This window comes from Ornithodoros turicata, chromosome 5, assembly GCF_037126465.1.
Source record: "Ornithodoros turicata isolate Travis chromosome 5, ASM3712646v1, whole genome shotgun sequence".
Lineage (NCBI taxonomy): Eukaryota > Metazoa > Arthropoda > Arachnida > Ixodida > Argasidae > Ornithodoros > Ornithodoros turicata.
The window spans coordinates 11,213,894-11,228,309 of record NC_088205.1 but is presented as its reverse complement, the minus strand read 5'-3'; the positions used below and the strand labels follow the sequence as shown (position 1 = coordinate 11,228,309).

At 44.9% G+C, this 14,416-nt stretch overlaps 1 protein-coding gene across 1 annotated transcript; it reads right to left on the bottom strand.

Annotated features, from left to right (window-relative positions):
- Nucleotides 1-3,222: 3,222 nt before the first annotated feature.
- LOC135395300 (chymotrypsinogen A-like) lies at nucleotides 3,223-6,292 on the bottom strand. The gene is made up of 6 exons (XM_064626528.1): nucleotides 6,190-6,292; nucleotides 5,169-5,349; nucleotides 5,012-5,099; nucleotides 3,988-4,165; nucleotides 3,570-3,718; nucleotides 3,223-3,475 (listed from the first exon to the last, which is right to left on the bottom strand). The coding sequence occupies exons 1-6, from the start codon at nucleotides 6,239-6,241 to the stop codon at nucleotides 3,302-3,304; spliced, it is 822 nt and encodes a 273-aa protein (XP_064482598.1). The 5' UTR covers nucleotides 6,242-6,292; the 3' UTR covers nucleotides 3,223-3,301.
- Between the last annotated feature and the right edge of the window lie 8,124 nt (nucleotides 6,293-14,416).

Here is a 14,416-nt window from a genome sequence, read left to right as displayed (position 1 = left end):
AGAAGCAGTGGAAGTAAAAACGCAACAAAGTGAGAGAGGAAGCCAACTTGCGTGCAGGACCTGATGGCGTGCTCTAAGCCAATTTAGAGACGACCGACCAGTCTATGGAAGTTGTCGCAGATTCTTCGTTCCTACCGACTGCGAAAATCAATGCACCGTGCGCTTCAAAGATGGGTAATTAAAGCCATCTATATACGAAACATTGAAGCTGCAGATCCTTATTGAAAGAAATATGAGAAAGCATGCAAGTCCTTACTTGCGGAACTGCATCTGCTTCAAGTTCAACATCTGCGATTATATTGATCATAATATAGAGGCTACTTTCGACGTCTTCAACATTAAACAAAGATGTAGAAGAACACAGGAGGAGGTTGTAGTGGTGCTGATATTGGTATGTAGCTTGCAGTTGCTCTCTGCAGACACAAGGACGCAGCGGTGATGGTGGCGGTGATGCAACTGCTTGCCGTTGTCCGCCACGCTCAGGCGAAGGACACACCGAATGTCCATGGAGGCAACGCGTTCCTCCAATATAGGGCGCGCGCGCATAGTCATTACTGAAATGTCCCGTACAACAATAAAAAAAAATTATTTCCATTGAAAATTTCAATTCTTCTCATCTGCATGTGAATTCTTAAACACTTAAATGGACTGTCGCATCCGTTCTAGTCGATTTTGAAACTGTGGTGTCATTTTACTCCTCCTGAACCACTGACCAAACTGCCTACGCGAAATAGTGACGTGGTTTGATTGTTATTCGACGGAATACATGATAGCAGCAGATGTCGCTCCCTAAGAACCAATGAGGGCTCGACCTCCAGAAAAAGAAAATGCAGCGGCAGTACGGACATCTAATGGGCGCCTGTACCGCCCCTTTCCTCCTCTCCGCGCCACCCTCTCACTCCTTCGCTTAGGGAGTGATGTTATTCCGCCGGAGCTTCTGCAGTCGCGGAAGCAGAGCTGATTTTAAAACAAAAATTCCTTGATTTAGTACCCGAGCAATTTTCGAACGAAAAAATAAGTCGGGTAGATTTTCAGCCGATGACGAACATATCGGTTTCATTGATGGGTTTGGGGATGCGACCTTCCCCTGAGGGTCAAGTGTTGTGAACAGCCTGTGAAGCCTCGGAAAGTTTGTCACCCCTCTACAACACAAAACAAAAAGCCTATGCCAAATTTGCTGATTTTCTCACACAAACCTCCACAAAGAAAAGCACGTGTTAGTGCGATTGAAATAGTTAGCGGAAATGTGAAAGCCATCATTAAGGGACGTTTAAATGCATGGCAGACCTCGCTTGTGCGGTCGAGTACATCCAATTATACTTGTACTTCTCCGGGACTACGACGCCCTTGTATTTTCGCAGTAGAAACGTAAGTGCTTGAACTTGTCAAACATCACAGTTTTACTTCGTCATAGCCTGCTTCAGTTCCGGTCTATATAATCCGATTTGGATACGGCATATCCATTTCTCTCGTGCAGAGCAGTGTCATTCCCTTTCTAAGGATGCGGTGTTGAGGCCAGCGGGCCTGTCGATTTCTACCACCGCTTTCTATTTCAGCACATTTTATACCATTGTTTCGGGGTGTACCAGAGTAATGCACCTTTTGCATACCTCCTCTTTCCTTTTCCTGAATCGGGATGTGACCTATGCTTCTGGTAGTCCTTTCCAGAGCTCACTTTGCATCATTAACACTTCATCAAGCGCTCCTAAACTCCCGACGGGATGAGCACGTTATGAAAACCACCACCCACTGATTATAACGACCATGTAATAATCTACAAGTCATATGCAGAGGCCCATCGTCATGGACCCCCCAGGTCCCCGCCATGTCTGCATGGTTTCGAATTTGAATGTTGAACTGGCAGGAGCGGGTATGCGGACGTGTAGCGGATGACAGCAACATAATATAGGGTGCAGACATGTACAGCTCCTGTCGGAACAGACACAATGTTGCTATAAATCAATTTACAACTTTAGCGAGTATGCATATCCCGTGGAACAGGCACCGCTCATGCAAAGATCGAAAGGCAAACGGAAGTACAAGGTTTCCTAGCAAGTAAGCAGGCCGAGGAGTGGAGCTACCGCTGGCTTCCAAATTGCTGCAGGGGTGGGTGGGCAAATAAGATGGCAGTTATAACCCAACTGATCGTGATACACACCGCGCAGAATAATAAGTATAGAATAGAATACAATAGAAATAGAAAGACAAAAATGGAAACGTAGGTCGCACTGGTGCGACCAACTGTTCCATGATAAGTAATAATAATAAGTAATTTGAGGTGTGTCACACTATTTCTTTAATGTGCGGTACACGTAAGCTGCACCTGCCTATTTGTGCGGCGACATGCTGCACATGTGTGTGTGTGTGTGTGTGTGTGTGTGTGTGGTGGGGTAATGCTGGGAAACACACCGCAGGGCAGTGGTAGTCCCGCATTACGTGCATTTTTTTTTCTCACATGCTCTACGTGTCGATCTCCAGTCGAGATATCGAGTGGAGCATACTTTCCTCGTGGTCCTGTCTTATTGGGCTTCGACTACTGGGATGACACTTCGTTATGGTGAACAAGAAAGGTGACATTTTACCGCACCGTAGCTTCGTCCTCTGCTCGTGTAATGTGGATCGACGCAATGAAGGCATTTGACGGCGCTTTCGAAGAATACACTTAGCGAAACTGTGAGTTGAACTGTAATTGAATACGCAATACGTCGTGAGTACGGTGAACTTTCACATATTTGCCTGCGATTAAAAAAAAAAATTAAAACCCACAAATTTTGTGCGTTTTAATGTGCATTTTGTGCGTTTAACAAACAAAAGTGTACTACGCGCGCGCACACACACATACACACAGTAAAACATACCCCACGTCGACCGAATGAACTTCCATCGGCGCAATTAATATGACGGCGCACAGAACGTGATATATTCTAGCTGGCATCTGCACGAAATTACAGACGATGATGATGATGGTAAGAGAAAAAAATGCAGATGTGAGCCCGCTCACCGCGCCCCAAGCTATTCCGAATCGAGTAGAGAGAGTGACACAAAAATAGGAGCAAAGAAGTCTAAACGGACGGCAGCTCTGCTAAGCCCTTGAAACGAAGGCGATGAATGAGCGCTGTGTAGCCTGACGATGAACCGCAGGCAATTTGATACAGCACTTTCACGACGTCAAAGGGTCGCTATCAAAACGGGGTATACTAACGAATTACTGAGTCTCTCGTGGCCGAGCTATTGGCCGAACATAATCCAGCCCCTTTACTTCCAAGAAGATTAAAACACAAAAAAATTATGCTGTAGGATATCATGAGCAATTGTGGTCTTTGCAGATGGTATCCTGAATCCAAGTCGTGGACGACGTGACTCGTGAATAGACTGCAGGTCCGGCACATTTCTCTCTATTTCCCCAAGAAGCGATTCCTGCAAGCACCCACCGTCCGTCGTTTCTTGGGCAGACCAAAGGACCACCCCAGTCATCCTATCAAGATAGAAGATGCGTTCGTAATAAGTAATTGTTAAAAAAAAAGTCAGAACGACGCATACAAAGGAGCTACGCGCAAAAGGTCACTTACGGAGCATGGTCCCTTGGCTGTACCATCAATCCCAGCACAAATCATGCTGTTCCTGTTGTACCCTGTACCAAATGTTTTGGCACACTTTCCACTACTCAAAACGGGAAGATCGACTTTCTGCAGGGTCTCGGGCTGAATGAAAGTTCCATCTGCAAACAGTGTATTGATTACGTACGGTGGGGGGCGACGAATAGCAGCCCGCTGTAAAGAGCTTCGCATTATGCACTAATCAATCAACCGTGCTTTGGATATATTTGATAACAATGCACCCAATCCATGCTTCAAGAACTGGCTGTAAAATAAGAGCAAAAATGCGATGCTCCTAACATGTGGTCACGGGCGCATAACATTCAAATCAGCAGCACAAGGTTATGCCCTCATCATCATTTTTTCCCCTAATGTAAACGCAGCTTCATACTTTTTGTTACGACGTCACCCCATCCACTTGTCGTGCACGTCACATTGGTGTAGTCGTCATCCTCATCGGGCAAGCAGACGGGTCCCACGTAATCGTTCAAATCCAGAGGCGTCGATAGTCGCATCAAAGCAACATCGTAGTCGAAGGTTTTTCCATTATACTTCGGATGCACTATAATCTGCGGGAAATGTTATGGGTACATTTAATGTTTACTCCTTAAAAACAAGACCTCAAAACGAATCCTAGAAAGAGTGCACAACACATTGGAAATAACGGACGTTCAAGCTGTGTAGAGTCACAGCGTCGAGCTGTAACACCGACACTCCGACCCTTTTCAAATCGTCGTCAATTCGAATATATTTAGTGATTACTGTATATGTTAAAGAAGCCTCAGGTGTGCCAAAACTAATCCACAGACACGACCACAGTGGCGTCGTTCATAGTCATTTGGAGGAGGAGGAGGAGGTGACACGTCATGGAAACGTCACAGGTTCTCCAGTTGCTCCTCCTCGTAGTTATGGGTCAGCTGCTGACTGTCACAATAAAATGCAAAAAAAAAAAACATATATCGAATTCGAGCTAAAGCGCTAGCAGGGGAGACCGTTTCGGGTATTTGGGGAAAACTGATCCTCCAAGAGTTACGTATTTATTTCAACGATGTCAGCGAGTGAACTTTCCCGTTAACCCGGTGGTTCCAAACCTTGTTTCGCTGCGTGTTCCCTCTTTGCTGTTCATCAACACATTATACCACCCAAAATTAACTCCTGGCCAATACACGCACGAAACTTGCAGGTATTTTGTTGTTTCTTTAAAGAACTTTTGTTTGTGCCGAGCTACCTTACCGCTATACCCGCTTCCGGAACCATGACATACCGTCCATAGGTTCCTTGTGAGAGAGGTGCCCTGTGGAGGATACACTAGGTAGGGTGCGCGCAATCATCAATCGGTACATCGTATCATCCCCCCCCCCCCCTTGACGATCCCAGATTCCCAAGTGGTCGCGAATACCGACTTTAACCCGTACCTTGTCGACGGTTCTGTAATCTTGCGTTGCCTCACACCCACGCAACTGGTGCTTTCCAACCAAGACTGTGTAGTCGGAAGCATTCTTGCTGAAAGGTAAAACAATGTGAGTCTAGCCCACGACTGGGTGTTTGTATATAAACGCAATAAATACGTACCGAGCACAGCGCGCTGCGGTCACGACCCAGCGATCGTTAACGACGGAGCCGCCACAGTTGAAGTCGGTCCATCCACAGCTTTTCTCTGTCATTGCCACCTGCCATGGGAACTCGTTGGGGAGAGCGTCCGTCCCTCCACTCATGCGAGGGACCCTGCTGTTTTCTTTTCTGATGCCGCATTCTGAAAAGGGATCAGCACTATCGAATTAAAACCGGAGCACGGAACACGGACGAGAACACACAGACGACACTTGCTCCAGTTTTGCGTGCTCCGTTTTGTGTGTTCTCGTCCGTGTTCCGTGCTCCGGTTTTAATTCACACACACACACACACACAAATAGAGATACGATGATGAGATGGGGCTGATGCCGGCCAGCAGGCTGGGCGCTGCCCCAGTGCCACTTGTACGTGATGAGAGATGATGATGGATATGATAAGGGGGGTTTTAATTCAGACATGTACGAACAGGCCCATTCTGCCATTGATGATCAGCGCTATCATTAGGGCATCCTGAAGCACTTGTGCGCGCACAAAAAGCTTACAGGATCTGCATGGCATTCAGGACGACAACAACAACAACTAAATCATGACTATGGCCTGGGGTGATTCACCGCTTGAGAGCAGTACCCTACCCCATTACACGAAAAGCATGAGATGTGAAATATGAAAATGAAGGACGACATTTTCATGATCCATAAGGTAAAGCGAGCACATTGTTTCTTTTTTCTGAATGAACTGTCTCACGATTTTACCTTCGGACCGTAAGTTGTCCTGTACAGAGAGTATTCTGTGCAACGGCTGACATTTGCAAAATGTTCACGCAAAAAGCTGGGGAAAAAAGCAACTCTATCACCTGTAAGACGGTCATGAAAGTCCACGACCTATGGACACCGCTACCGGTAGTGCTTCCATGTCTACATCAAATACATATAATACGAAATGCTCAAACCGGATAACAACAAAGCAGGCCAAGCAGGACGTTCCCATAAAAGGGTAATAAAAACTAAAGTTTCATACATACTCGTGGCTTGGGCGTAGCCGAGGACTGCAATGAATAGCACTAGAGCTTGCATCGCCTCAGTAGGTAGACCGGCACAATGAACTTCTACGGAAGTATATATGCGTCTTGTACGTCCTACACAAGTGAGAAGGGTCGAAGTACGACGCCTGCTCCATTTAGAGAGTCCAAGGTCTTTCGCTTCGCCTGGAACGGCCAAACTCTATCGGCAAAGATCACGATATACATCAAACTACATGTTCCCGACAAGACCGCAAAATCACCAAGAAGCACGTTCCAGACAGGCTCTTGATTAAGCTGGGCGTTTTTCGTTTATATATATATATGACGCATGTGTTTTTTTCCGGAGCTCAGAGCTAGTGCTTGTGCATTGTAATTGTGTGTGATCATTCGTACAATTTATGTCTTGTATTCGAAGCACAGTGAGTGCGCCACACAGACAACATGGAGAGTATTTTTGCGCTTGCGTAACGTGCTAGAAGCATGTTGTGTTGCCCTTTAAAGCAGCACATTTCTCAAAATTAGTGATAACTGTTCCTTATTTTGACGCTGTAGCATTCCAACTGTACTCGACCTGTCTTAACCCAGAGTGCACTCCGCTGTATGCCCCAGTGCAGGGTTGAGCCTAAAATATTAATAATCCGTCCGGGAATCTGTTGTGTTGGTGGCAACAAGCACCATGATGTCTGAACGTGTCTTGTATCCGCCTCCAATTCGATCACGCAAGTGCCTCAACGGCAGCGGGTGACTAAGCAGGACAACAACAACAATAATAAATGATGACGACGAAATGGGGTGACTAAGCAAGAATCGACTGCAGAGCACGACTGGAACAGATTCCACTGCCGAAATACCGCCATTTCAGGGTTGTACAGGGTGTTCGCAGAGTTTTACAGAGAGAGAGAGAGCAGTCCTTGGTGCTATGGAGTTCGGAAGACGCTGGCTAACTTCGTCAGTGCTATTCGGAGAAACGCATGGAACGTACGTTGTTCACTACAAAGCATTACTTTCCTTCGTGCCGTTATCCCGTACGCAACTCTCCGCAGTCTTGGTCTGTTGCATGGCGACGACGAGCACGAACAGCAATCCTTAACATGACGTGATTTCACAAGCAGGAGTTAGTATTGCACTAGTTCTAGTTTTAGTCGTAGCTTGTTGAGATAGTCATATGGGAGCCAGTCCTTGTGACTGGTCATCCTCCTCGATGCCAATCTCATACCACGAACGATGGTATGTCAAATTGAAGGCCAGAAGCTCTCGGCTTCAATCTCGACATTTGGCGTGTGCAAGACAACGTCTCATGTTCGCAGGTAACTTGTCGGCTGTTGAAATTATGCATAAAGTGCGTACCATGCACTGTGACGATAGTCAGAATGGCAGAAATGGCGTAATGTAGTACAGATCGAAGTCATCTATCGGGTTCCGAGTCGCCGATATCGTGCCGGGCACAGCATTGGAAGAGTCATATGTAACACATTCTTATGTGTATGCGTGCAGTTGTTCAGTGCTCTACCTGATTTTCATCGCGATAACAGACATGCCGTACTACTGGATGATGATGTGGTGCACAAAGGAACAGGTCCTACTACCTACTTATCGCTATATCCTCGTTCTGCGATGGCTTGACTATCGCGATCACCGAGTGATGTCGACTTTCTACTCTGGATCTCAGTCGTCACACACCAAGAGTGCATAATGTCTCCGCGATCCACTTCAGTGGCGGTCGCTGCATTGGCAGCGCCATGTGTAACCCATGCTTATTTGTGTGTTTACAGGTAAGAAAAGTTCTTTGTTTTGCCTCTGTCAAAAGTGATTTCCTTTGTTTAGTTGTCCTGCGTGCCCCAACACACGGTCTTAAGTTCTTAATGGTTTCTTGCATTCCCCAGCTGAGTTATTGCATTTAGCTGAGGATGTAGACCTACATCCAAGGCCAGCTGTTGAAGCAATGTTTGCTGCATTAAGGGTAAACCAAAGCAGGACGCGATTTTGAATACAATATGACAGACATCGAAGTCAGACTTACTAAGATCGAACCGCGAGTATCATTCTTGGCAAATTACGAAACAACGATATCTTCGCATGATATAACTTGATCTCAGACATGAAGTGTGAAATTGCTGCTATGTCCAACAAGTTAAGTGATCAGCAAACTTATTCCAGGCGCAACAATCTGGTTGTCAAACGTTTAACAGAACAAGCATCGGAAACAACAGATGAAGTTGTACAGGATAGTGTTTTCAATGTCCTGGGCCTGAATATATCCTCCGTTGAGAGAGCTCATATAATTGACCATAAGGCCGCTCGCGACAACTTATTTTCCGGATGTGTAACTTTAACGAAAATACCATCCCAAGCAGCACAATGTACCGAAAGTAGAGTGCAATAGGGGTGGACGGTATGTGCCTTATCAATGTTCTTTAATTTCACGAGTCTGTTCAAGGCCTTCCACCTACCCGTCTACCCCTATTGCACTCGACTTTCAGTGCATTGTGCTGCTTGGGATGATTCTAAGAAAATGCTACAATCAATCACCCGATTTAAACAAAAAAAAAATAATCTCCGAAGGTTTCTCGTTTAGGGTTCGACAGCATCAACAAAAACTTTCGCAACGCACTGCTGATAATCTGCAAAACGGCGACAAGATTCGCTTGGTTGCAGACAAGCTGCGCATTAACGATAACATTTATAAGTGGGACGAGGAAACGCAATCACTGTTGTATGTGACCTCACAAAGGCATGAAGCTGTATCTCAAGGTATATACATCACACGGCAGTACGCAAAATCATAATAATAATTGTAGATAAATGTAGATAATAGATGTATACATTGTTTCGGTTCGAAGTCAACGCGTGTTAACAGGTGGTCTTCTCCAAAGCGGCACAATGTACTGAAAGTCGAGTGCAATAGGGGCGGACGGTATGTGTCTTATCAATGTTCTTTAGTTTCACGAGTCTGTTCAAGGCCTTCCACCTACCCGTCCACCCCTACCGCACTCGACTTTCAGTACATTGTGCTGCTTGGGCTGTTTTATATCTCGATTTTTATTTTACTTCGCCTGAATGCACATAGCATATAGTAAACAAAAGAGTCCAAACGGGATCCTTGTTGCTGCAGTATGACACGGATCTTACGCTTGTAAGTGAAACCTGTTTGACATCAAATATACAGGATGTCCCAGAAAACGTGTCATTGAATTCTAATAAAAAAAAAACTACGCCACCTAAAATCATGTGGTCAAGGGCGTTTGTTCCTATTATGCATGGCCCATGACATGGTGACATGACCCACTGCAACTTGGTCATGTCCCCGTGATACGGCAGAGGTGTACACTTCAAGGACGTCATGCACCATTGGAGACAGACATCCCGATCCTGTAGCGTAGAGATGGACTTGTAAGGCGGCTTTGGAGTCGGTGTAGATGGACCTCTGACCTGGGGTTGGACAGGATGCAATGAAGACAAGTGCCATACAGGTTTGCGACCTCCTTTCATCGGACTGACACTGATTTCGCTGAAAAATTCGTCGCGCGCTATCCTCTGCGAGCTCCGTAGAGCATGATTTTCGGCTATTTTTTCGATAAGATAGCTCCTCAATATTACTGTCAATTATCATTAATTTGCGTAAATTCGGCACGCTCTTCACATCTGTGGGGTGAAAAAGTGACCTTTACTTGGTAAATTTCCGACTTCAGTGCCCAAAAATCTACATAATTAAACTCAGGTTACATGACTTGCACATCAGGATGTGGCAAAAACCTAGTAAGAACAACTGCCGTTGACCGCATGATTCTATGTGGCGTAGTGTTTTTATTAAAATTCAATGACACGTCTTCTGGGACACCCTGTATGTGACAGTAAGCTGGCACCATCTGAGTATAATATATTTCATCGGTATAGGGCGCACAGAGGAGGTGACGGTTGCGTGGTTGTAAAGGGTGGTATCCCGAGTTATAGACTGGTTGACATTGACAACGTGGAATCTGTTTTCTGCCAAAATTTGGCTCGGGAATTGCACTCAACTTGTTATTGGTGTCTATCGTCCACCGACGTCACATGTTTTCTCCCTTGATCGTATCAATGATTACTTGTGTACAAAAATGAAAGCCTCGCACAACAGAAATCCTGAAAGTCTAGAAATCGACTTTGGCCACAGTGCACGATCGAACAAGGGATATCTGATCATGACATCGTTCTACACTCTAAATCGTTTTACACCTTAAAGGGTGTAAATCAAAATGTTCATGGCGCACACCTTTTAAGGTGTATTTTAACACCCTCATGGCAATTTGGGTGTAAAGGGTGTAACGCCGAATAAAACTGTTGGGTTTGTGGCAATATGCTGGTAACTGTGTTTTCACAATTACCAGCATATTGCGTATAATCACATTGAGGTCCATATATGTATGCACATCAAGGTGACGAAATATGTGTGTAAACATGCACAGCCGACATACAGACAATCATGTATGGCGTGGCAATTGTGCATGGCAATGAAGCATAGAAGCTGTATACAGCTTTTCGTGAAACTGTAGACCTCCTCATGAGCAGGCACCTTCTCCATATGCATGTTCATTACTTAGAACGCTGCATATTTCTTCAAGGCTTTGCAGTGTTGTACCCACAAATATCTAACCCCTGTAAAATGCATTACGTTGTTCATTATCCGCGACTCATCAGGATGTTTGGTCCTTTCCTATCTGTATGGTTGTACGCGTTTCGAAGGGAAACACCAGCATTTTAAAGATGTTGCTAGAAAAAATCGACATTTTAAGAACATAACCCTTTCATTAGCAAGAAGACATCAATTTTATCAAATGTATGTGTTGTCGCAGCCCTTCATGAGAAATGCCACATCTACTGATGGTTCCAAGGATATACTACTTCAACATGCCCCAGAAGCAATTCAGAGTTACATTCATGACCGTGATATTCACGCAGAATCAATAGTCTATGTGAAAAGTGCAGTTGATAATGATACCACATTTGCTATTGGCTTGCCAAAGAATCTTCCGAGGAGGACTTACCCGTGTTCATTGAGATTGCAGGCATACATGTTATTAAGTCTGATACCATTTTTATCATACAAACATTAACTACAGTTGAGTATGGTGAGCACTATCATGTATTTGTTCTGTCTTGCAATGAGGAGCAACGTGTTTTAAGAAATTTAAGCACTATCTCAACAGATCTTCTAAATCTGCATGCATTACCAGATGGTAGACGTGTTGTAAATCCAGGGCATGCACTTTTGTAATGTAACTTCCTGCTCCCTGTTGTTGTATGTATTTACTTTTGTTCATGTGAACGAAAACAAACGTACTCCCTTTCTACACCCAGGCGACACGCTATCACCATATATTTCACCTGAGGGTGTAGTACACTATTGTTACACCCTCAGGAACTTCCAAAACAAAGTTGTAGGGTGTGAAAGGGGTGTGATCTTTGTTAATACACCCATTTTACACCTTTAAAGGTGTGAAACGATTTAGAGTGTACGTCAAAGTCAAATTGAGCATATATATTAATACAAGAGACGGGACGGCTACTGTTGTATCGGTTTGACAATCCAGACGATCGGGTATTTTCTTGAAGATCATTATAAGGCCTTCCAGGCCATGTCACAGTCTACGGATGTTTTGGTACGATCTGCGGAAACAATTTAGATATATAGTTTTTTTTGCTCTTGGCCTAATTTCAATGCTTCGTAAACGTTATGGATTAAAAACGCGTGGATTAAACACAGAGATTATTTACATTAAACAAAGAATATGGCGTTACAGGAAGAAACTTCGAAATCGAGTAAATTAGATGAAATTAATCTCCGGATTAAAACAACTTTCCGAGCAACTGAAGGTCAACTTTGCTAATACCAAACAATTCTTTTATTATACGCATTTCCTGAGAAACGAGCCTGATAAGCTTTAGAGGCACCTTACGCAAACGGCATCCAAACACAAGGAAGAGATAATGCTCCCGCAGGATGACCAACAAGTTGATGATCCGCGTACAGTCTCGTACGTATAGTCTCGTACAGTTACTCAATGGTTTAATAGTTATTTCCAGAGTGTTTTCACGAAGGAGAATCAGGAATCCTCCACTTTACATAGCCTGTTATCCCTGCGCCAGTAAGGTCAAACCAAATGAAATCAGTTCACACAGATCGTCGTTCGTACCCTTTCAGATCCTTCGTTTTCGGTCGATGGGATCCTGAATGTGTTGCTAGAAAGTAAATGTGAAGAAAATTTATGGTACAGGTAACATACCGAATGAACTTTTGCGTCGCTGGTCAGCCTAGTGTGCTCGTTATTTCAAATTACTTTTTCAGAAATCGTTTAGAACTAGCTTTCTCCCTACAGAGTGGAAAATTATCAAACTGGTGCCGATATACAGGGTGTTTCTTTCTATATGCAACAAATTTGCATAAAAAGGAGAGTTGTCTCAGGGCGCTTTTACTTTTGTCATTGGTATACACGTCGGGGCTGCTACTAGGAAACCGCATTTTTTCTCAATTATGGGACCAATTAACAACGATATTCAAATCAACTTTTTAATTGTTGACTTTATGGATTACATTGCAGTTGCGATATTAAAGCCTTATCTCCGGATGATCCGCTCGAACCATCCACTGATGAACGACAAAGGTAATCCCAGCGTGCGCCACATACCTAACTATTTCGGCTCTGCCTTGTGCTGCAAACCGCCAGTGGTCGGCAAAGGAGTGACAGTGACGTCGATATATCTGCCCAGACTAAACGTTACAGAAAAAAGACGTAATGCGCGATCCAGACAAACACTTATTGCGGTATGTTTCACGACCTTCCATCCAATGATCATTACACCATCAATTCAACAACCATTCAGTGTTTATGATCATGTTCAATGATCAGCAGACTGCCCATATGACATGGGTATTAACCAACTTCGTCACCTCTGATAAGCGGGGCCACACGTTTCGCTACCACCAAAAAGCACATGTTTAACAGAAGACTCCCTGCCCGATTTTCCACTGAGCTCCACTTTCTTCAATTTTTCGTTTCGATCGTGTTTTTCATGTAGATAGTAAAGTTTCTTCCGTTGTTGCTGGAAGATGGTCCGTTGATGTAGCTCACAGATCGGAGATATTCCCAAGAGACGTCCGACAGGCGGTATTCTCGAACAATAACTGGGCTTTATTTACATAGTTATTTACATAACTATATACAAGACAATACTATAGCGACTGAAGTCACGGGGCTTTCGCCTCGTCTTCATCAAGTCGTTGCGGCTTCCACACACGAATTTTCGTGTGTCCTCCGCTTAAAAGGGTGACATTTGAGACACAACCCCCCACCAGCAAACACCAATCCCAGAAGCCCGGTTCAAACGTCTCCAACTCATGGTTGGCCTAGTTTGAATTTAGAACGAACCAGGCACCTCCTAATTCTCCGCCCACTACTCGGTATTTATGGGTAACGGACCAAGCTGTCAATCTGTGCACCATGCAACTTTGGACAGTGCATCTTCCTTGGCCCACTCTACTGATTGATTGCCAGCGAGCTTCTGGTCGCGAAGACCCCTGAGGTGTCAAGTATCCCCCGTCCAACGCGCCTTCCCCGAATCTCTGTCGGGTGGCTATTCCACTGAGGTGGAAATGTACAATATTTGCAAGGTTTCTAAAATGTACAACTCTTACATAGATGATCCAGCAAGTTCAACTTCAGACACTTGAAGTAGGAAGGCACACGCAGGTGAGCATGTGAAGTAGCTACGATGGCACAGCCTTTGAAACGACAAAATACGTAAAAAGCGGTCTTATGGTGAATGCGTGAGTATACCTGAGGCGATGTGAGATGTTACGAGTAATGCGAGGGATGTCATTGTAAGCAGCAATCAGAGCCGTCGCGATGTCAAGCCCGCCTGGGTCACGACAAACCTGGAGTCCCCCGCCTTTCTCTTTCAGACAAAATGTTCTGCCATGGTGAAGGCGAGTGAGGGGGCAGTTGACCGATACTTACCGTCCGCGGTGTCTCGAGCGTTGCGGTCGCACGCATGGCATGTCAAAAGAAAGAACGTATGAACCAGTATAGCAGCGACCCGGTGAGAAAATTCTGTCCCACGGATGTCCATCGGATATGCTTTCACGGAGATGCGGATATCCGCAGGATAATGAAATTCCTCCAGCGGGTATACTACGAAGACCCACTTGACTGGGCTTCAAACTTCCTACGAACGTCCACTTTGCGGACATAAC